Below are 7500 nucleotides of genomic sequence, written 5' to 3' on the forward strand. Positions count from 1 at the left end.
ATCATCAACCCTCACGCCATCCCGTCCAGAATGACAGTTGGCCATCTGATCGAGTGTCTGCAGGGCAAGGTAGTAATCAATAATATATGTTGGTATTCAATAACTTCAACGTAATAGCTCCGATTACAAGCTAATAATCACTAAATAGAAATGTTTAGTTTCTGCCAAAAGGTAATAATACATTATAATCAGATATTAATTATCAGGATATGGTAATAATCATAACACATTAACAATAATTACTAAAGTATTGACAATAATAAATAGACATTGCCTGACTGGTTGTCACACATTTACATGGTACATTTAATTTTATATCAAATATTGTGTGTGTGTGTGTGTGTGTATTCTCATATATAACTTTTGAATTGTTTTTTGTGTTTCAGGTTTCTGCAAACAAAGGTGAGATTGGCGACGCAACCCCGTTTAACGACGCCGTCAATGTGCAGAAAGTGTCGAACCTGCTGTCTGAATACGGATACCACCTGAGAGGAAATGAGGTGACTCTCGCTGTTTAGTTCCTGTTTAACTCAAACACTTGTGTGTGTGATGTCACTGTGACTCAATGGACTGACCGTTCAGTCATGATTATCATCAGTAGTTATGTTTGATTGAAGATGATTAGTTTAAAGAGAGTTCAGGTGTTTTGAGGTGGGCTTGTATGAAGTACCTGTACTCGGGATATTGCCTCCAGTAGATGAGTCCTAGTTTGAGACTGTAACCGTTCGTGTCACAGTTAGCTGTTCACATAAACAGCTCATATCTATTTTGTAATAACTTTATTTCGACATAGAAGACATTTTCAACTCTAAGGTAACCACTGCCGTCACATAACTTTCAGTGTCAATATTATTGATCTGTGATCAGGTTCTGCTTAACAGGTTCTCAGGGAGTAAGCTCAACTCTCTTTATTGATTATCAATCTATGACCAGGTTCTGTATAACGGGTTCACGGGGAGGAAGCTGACATCTCAGATCTTCATTGGTCCGACTTATTATCAGCGTCTGAAACACATGGTTGACGATAAGATCCACTCGAGGGCCCGTGGCCCCGTCCAGATCCTCAACAGGCAGCCGATGGAGGGACGATCACGGTGAGTGAGATACCGGTCTGAGTCACCTGCCTGTGGTTCGGGGAGATGGAGCGTGACTGTTGGATCGCTCACATGTCTGTCTCACTTTTCTGTCTGTCAGTGATGGTGGTCTGCGGTTTGGGGAGATGGAGCGTGACTGTCAGATCGCTCACGGAGCGGCTCAGTTCCTTAAGGAACGTCTGTTTGAGGCATCTGATCCGTATCAGGTTCACGTGTGTAATCTGTGTGGACTGATGGCCATAGCCAACACGCGGACGCACACGTACGAGTGTCGAGGCTGCCGCAACAAGACACAGGTAAGCATGATCAATAAGTCATCGCAACAAGACACAAGTACACATGATCAGTAATCAGTGGTTAATGAAAAGTGAAATCAAAGTCTACATTAGTGAACGTATAAATGATAACATGAATGTTACAAACACTGCCCCCTACTGGATGAGATGCTTTATGAACTTTATTAGCAGCCATCCAGAGTACTGGTCTCTAACCCAGATATCTAGTGAGTACATAGTACTGGTCTATAATCCTAACTCGGGGCTAATTTGATGATTAATCCTAATATTGATTAGAGAGGATTTCAGGTGTGATGATAAAACCAGACGGATCAGATTCTGCGTTTTATTTAACATGTTTCTTCTTTTCAGTTTTTTTATGTAATAAAAACTGGAGAAATCCAAAACATCTCAATATGTTAACATATTAACAACTCAATAAAAGTTTTGAAAATGTTAATGATTTGAAACCAGTCTCACCCGTCTGTCTCTACCTGTCTGTCTCTACCTGTCTGTTTCTACCTGTCTGTCTCTACCCGTCTGTCTCTACCCGTCTGTCTCTACTTGTCTGCCTCTACCTGTCTGTCTCTACCCGTCTGTCTCTCCATCAGATCTCTCTGGTTCGGATGCCGTACGCCTGTAAGCTTCTTTTCCAGGAGTTGATGTCAATGAGCATTGCTCCTCGTATGATGACATCATAGATCGGCTCAGCCAATCACATGCCTCCCTGCATACTTTAAACATGGCCATCAGCTGCAGGAAGTTAATTTAGAAGTTTCATGTTTTTACACTTTCATGTCATCATACTTTGTTTTTGTAAAAGTAGAATAAATCTGAGTTTCTTATGATTCTGTTTCCCCGAGTCCTCATTGGTTTGCAAACATCATGTGACACATGTAAACTGACCTGATCATGTTCAGGTAAACTGACCTGATCATGTTAAACTGCTGAAGTCCAAATATTCATTAGATTTAGACTCGCGCTTTATTTTAAAGAACCATTGTTTACTGTTTTAGATATTTAATATTTCCCTTGGATTTTTCTGGAAGGAAGTCTTTAGTGATAATAAAATGAATAACGGTTTGATAATTACAGGTTAAGTGGAAACTTTAACTTCCACAGCAGGTAATCTGAAATGAAAGTTGAATTCAATATGAATGAATAATTAAAGTTAATTAATTTATTATTATTAATTGTTAACAAATTCACCTTCTACAAAATGATCTGAAAACAAAGTGTAAACTTGGATGAAGTCGTCATTTATTCAGAAGTGAAACAGCAGAAATATTGATTATTGATCCGTCCCAAGAAATAATAAATGTTTCAGTTAACGTTCTATTTTATTCAGAAAAAAATGAAAAATAATTTCAGTTTCCATCAACAAACAAAAGCTCAGAGAAATAAAAGATAAGACCTTTTTTATTTAAGAACTGATCCGAGAACATCTCTTTAGATGAAACTCTGTATGAAACTGATTTTATTTGCATCAGTATTGTTGCTATGGTGATCTAAATCATTACTGTGGTCACCTATAGTTAATATCTGGCTGTGATCAGTTTAACTCAGAAAAAGAAAGTAAATAAAAACAATATAAACTGTTAAACTATGAAAAGTTAAACTGAGACTTAATACAGAAAGAACATATTTGTAATAATCATTAAAGTTAGCAAAACTAAGCTGAATATAGACTTAAAATAAAGGTGAATTCAGAGCTACATGAAAAGAAAAACAAGAAGAATCATAAAACTTCACTGTAACTTTATGAAATCATCTTCAATGGTTTCCTGTGAAAATCATCTTCACTGATCTGTGATCAGCTGATCACAGCTCATCTTCCTTCGTCACTGTAAGGAAACAACATCATCAGTCACAGGAGGGGTTAAACATTTATATATTACCTTGATGAAGACCAACGTTAGTCATGGAGTTCCACAAGGCTCTGTGCTTGGACCAGTTTTATTCATCTTATATATGCTTCCTTCGTTTTCTGATATTATCTATTGTTATGCAGACGATACTCAATTATATCTATTGATCAAACCAGATGAAAACAACCAGCTCTCTAAACTTCAAGCATGTCTTAAGGACATAAAAACCTGGATGACCTGCAACTTCCTGAGGTTAAACTCAGACAAAACTGAAGTTATTTTACTAGAGACCAAGATAAAACCTTTTTTCACCTACGTAACATTTAAAAAATCTGGCACATCCTGTCTCAAAGCAATGCAGAAAAATTAGTTCATCCATTTGTTACCTCTAGACTAGATTACTGTGATTCCTTATTATCAGGCTGCTCTAACAAGTCTCTTAAATCTCTCCAGTTGATTCAAAATGCTGCAGCTTGTGTACTAACAAAACTAAGAAAAGAGATCATATTACTCCTGTAAGCTTCTCTACACTGGCTCCCTGTAAAATCTAGAATAGAATTTAAAATCCTTCTCCTCACCTACAAAGCCCTGATTGGTCAGACACTATCGTATCTTAATGAGCTTATAGAACCATATTATCCTACTAGAGAGCTGGTTCAGGTTTGTAGTTAGGGCTGGTTCAGGTCTATAGTTAGGGCTGGCTCAGGTTTATAGTCAGGGTTGGTTCAGGTTTATAGTTTCATCTATTCATGTTTTATATCTTCATGTTTTACATTTCCTTTATGTTTTATATCTCTTCATGTTGTATATTTTCATGTTTTATTTCTGTTAGTCAGTTTCATTTTATTGATTTTCTTGTGTTTTGGCAATGGACTACTTCATTCATTGCTGTGCGTTTATTGTTTCTACCTTTCACAGTGCTTTTTCGTTTGTTTGTCAGTGTGTGTTTGTTTGTTTGTGTTGTCGTTGCCTTTCTTGACGATGTCATCGCTGGACTCGACCAGGTAAATGGCTCCGACAGCTGAAGCTTCTCCTTTAGAGTTGGTGGCGTGACACTCGTATGATCCTTCTTCTTCTTTGGTCAGAGGAGAGATCTGAAAAAAACCACCATCAGTGATGTTTCAGCTGTTTTCAATAAACAACTCAAACAAGAACAATTTAAATAGCTCAACATAACTAATGTTACAAATGGTTTCTCCAAAATTCAACACAAAATGCCACTTTTAATGACTACTGCAGTCTCAACATTATTCAACCCCTTCATGACGAGCATCTTTAGTACTTAGTAGAGCACCTTTAGTACTTAGTAGAGTATCTTTAGTACTTAGTAGAGCACCTTTAGTACTTAGTAGAGCATCTTTAGTACTTAGTAGAGTATCTTTAGTACTAAGTAGAGCACCTTTAGTACTTAGTAGAGTATCTTTAGTACTTAGTAGAGTATCTTTAGTACTTAGTAGAGCATCTTTAGTACTTAGTAGAGTATCTTTAGTACTAAGTAGAGCACCTTTAGTACTTAGTAGAGCATCTTTAGTACCTTTAGTACTTAGTAGAGCATCTTTAGTACTTGGAGCATATTTAGTACTTAGCAGAGCACCTTTAGTACTTAGTAGAGCATCTTTAGTACTTAGTAGAGCACCTTTAGTACTAAGTAGAGCACCTTTAGTACTTAGTAGAGCATCTTTAGTACCTTTAGTACTTAGTAGAGCATCTTTAGTACTTGGAGCATATTTAGTACTTAGCAGAGCACCTTTAGTACTTAGTAGAGCATCTTTAGTACTTAGCAGAGCACCTTTAGTACTTAGTAGAGCATCTTTAGTACTTAGTAGAGCACCTTTAGTACTTAGTAGAGTATCTTTAGTACTTAGTAGAGCATCTTTAGTACTTAGTAGAGTATCTTTAGTACTAAGTAGAGCACCTTTAGTACTTAGTAGAGCATCTTTAGTACCTTTAGTACTTAGTAGAGCATCTTTAGTACTTGGAGCATATTTAGTACTTAGCAGAGCACCTTTAGTACTTAGTAGAGCATCTTTAGTACTTAGTAGAGCACCTTTAGTACTTAGTAGAGCATCTTTAGTACTTAGTAGAGTATCTTTAGTACTAAGTAGAGCACCTTTAGTACTTAGTAGAGTATCTTTAGTACTTAGTAGAGCGCCTTTAGTACTTAGTAGAGCATCTTTAGCACCTTTAGTACTTAGTAGAGCACCTTTAGTACTTAGTAGAGCATCTTTAGTACTTAGTAGAGTATCTTTAGTACTAAGTAGAGCACCTTTAGTACTAAGTAGAGCACCTTTAGTACTTAGTAGAGTATCTTTAGTACTTAGTAGAGTATCTTTAGTACTGAGCATCTTTAGTACTTAGTAGAGCTTCTTTAGTACTTAGTAGAGTATCTTTAGTACTTAGTAGAGCTTCTTTAGTACTAGTTTGAGTTGTTTATTGAAAACAGCTGAAAGTTTGTAAATTTTGCCAATAAACCTAATTTGCAATGTGAGTTGAATAATTTTGAGTGTAACTGTATATGACTGACCAGCACCCAGCCGGTCACTTCATGTTTCTCGGGTCCTCCTCTCGTTTGAATCGCCAGGTTGTCTCTGTCTCCAGGAAGAAGCTCCATCCTCTTCTTCCCACTGAAGACCTGGAGGAAGAAAAAACGGCATCATCATCATCTTCAACTCCAACAACATCATCATGAACCCTCAGAGATTTTATATAATCTCTGAGGGTTCATGATGATCATAAATATCAAATTATATCAAGTTTAACTCGTGTATGTGAGGTTTCATGTGACGTCAGTAAACATTTGTTTGTTTTTATTCAACATTTGGTTTCTTGCCGTCTGACTCGATGAATCTGTAGAAACTCACGAGGAACATTTTTTCTTGTGATTCAGAAACTTGCTGCAGCTTGTTCTTCACTCAATCTGATCTGAAGTCCACAAACATCAGCAGACAAAGTCTGAACCTGCAGAGAAAAACCTGCTGACACCTGAACACCTGAACACCTGAGGCTGAAGGTGAGCTCACTCTTCTTAACCCTCTGATGCCCTCAACTACATTCTTATGTTTTATCAACTAATAATCAGTCAAAACATGTTTATGTTAATGACAAGTTGTATATTATATCTATATCTCTTTATATATTTAGTTTATTTGAGAAGGTGCAATAAATACAAATGGTATAAAAAATGCATCTGTGGTCCCGTCAGGACTTTATGATTTCTGAGAAACTAAAAACTAAAAAGTCTCATATATTCATATTTATTTTGTATTTCACTTTTCATCCTGCCAGACTGTAAATTATGAAGCTATTTATTCCTATAACATTTAACAGATAGCATGTGTCAGATTTGATCCTGTAAACCGGTTGATGAACTGCTGAGTGTCAGTGATGACAGAGAAACTCACCTTCTTCCAGGTGAGGACAGGTGTAGGCACCCCCACTGCCTCACAGCTCAGGTACACCTGAGAGCCGCTCACGTTGTAGACCTCACCCGGAGCAGTGACGATGACCGGAGCTGCAGACAGACAGGTCAGTGACGGTGAGCAACATGAAAGATAATCAACATGAAGTTTGGTGACAGAGAAACAGAATGAAACAGGAATCCATGTGTTAAAGGAGCCCAGTCTAGTACTGTAAGCTACTGAGGTGTCTTTCCCTCAGGAGTGACCTGGTTGTAAGTCTAAGTTACCTTACGTTACTATTGATGGGGTCAAACACCTGACAACGACGGTGATTTAGGACCTGTATACCTGAGCCCAGGACCTTTATAACTGAGCCCAGGACCTGTATACCTGAGCCCAGGACCTTTATAACTGAGCCCAGGACCTTTATAACTGAGCCCAGGACCTGTATACCTGAGCCCAGGACCTTTATAACTGAGCCCAGGACCTTTATAACTGAGCCCAGGACCTGTATACCTGAGCCCAGGACATTAGGACAGCGCCACCCAATGTAGACACAGAGAACAACAGTTGTATTTACAACACCATATTTGGCTCTAACACCATCAGATGCAGTAAAAATAAAGATAATCTACATGAAGTTTGGTGCAGAAAAACGGGATGAAACGAGATGAAACGAGATGAAACAGGTCACAGGAATCCATCAGAGACAGAACTCCTCTGTGACCTCGGAGGAATTCTGTTTGCTCTGAGCTCAGTGAGGTTTTCATGTAGAAAGGAATTCAGTGTTTTCAGAAGGATGAAGGTGGATTATCATCACTCACTGTCTGTTACTGTCGGGGGGGCAGTGACACGTTCAGCTTCA

At 38.0% G+C, this 7500-nt stretch overlaps 2 protein-coding genes across 3 annotated transcripts in view; one reads left to right on the forward strand and one right to left on the reverse strand.

The window, feature by feature from the left end:
• The first annotated feature begins 6 nt into the window (after positions 1-6).
• LOC137888601 (DNA-directed RNA polymerase II subunit RPB2-like) lies at positions 7-2217 on the forward strand. Its single transcript, XM_068732011.1, has 5 exons — positions 7-69; positions 387-500; positions 934-1094; positions 1195-1390; positions 1981-2217. The coding sequence occupies exons 1-5, from the start codon at positions 31-33 to the stop codon at positions 2068-2070; spliced, it is 600 nt and encodes a 199-aa protein (XP_068588112.1). The 5' UTR covers positions 7-30; the 3' UTR covers positions 2071-2217.
• A 395-nt stretch (positions 2218-2612) lies between these two features.
• Positions 2613-7500, reverse strand: part of LOC137888602 (insulin-like growth factor-binding protein 7) — a 6590-nt gene continuing 1702 nt past the window's right edge. Inside the window, exons 2-5 of one of the 2 annotated variants that reach the window (XM_068732012.1) lie at positions 6639-6748; positions 5762-5869; positions 4208-4331; positions 2613-3213 (exon numbers count right to left, since the gene is read on the reverse strand). In XM_068732012.1, coding sequence (XP_068588113.1) covers positions 3191-3213; positions 4208-4331; positions 5762-5869; positions 6639-6748 — 365 coding nt within the window. In that variant the 3' untranslated portion in view covers positions 2613-3190. Of the gene's footprint in view, positions 3214-4146; positions 4332-5761; positions 5870-6638; positions 6749-7500 lie in introns of both variants that reach the window. The other variant, XM_068732013.1, reaches the window with a different exon arrangement.

This window comes from Cebidichthys violaceus, unplaced genomic scaffold, assembly GCF_023349555.1.
Source record: "Cebidichthys violaceus isolate CVI_PGR_0920_01 unplaced genomic scaffold, fCebVio1.0.p SCAF_558, whole genome shotgun sequence".
In the NCBI taxonomy this organism is placed as follows: Eukaryota; Metazoa; Chordata; class Actinopteri; order Perciformes; family Stichaeidae; genus Cebidichthys; species Cebidichthys violaceus.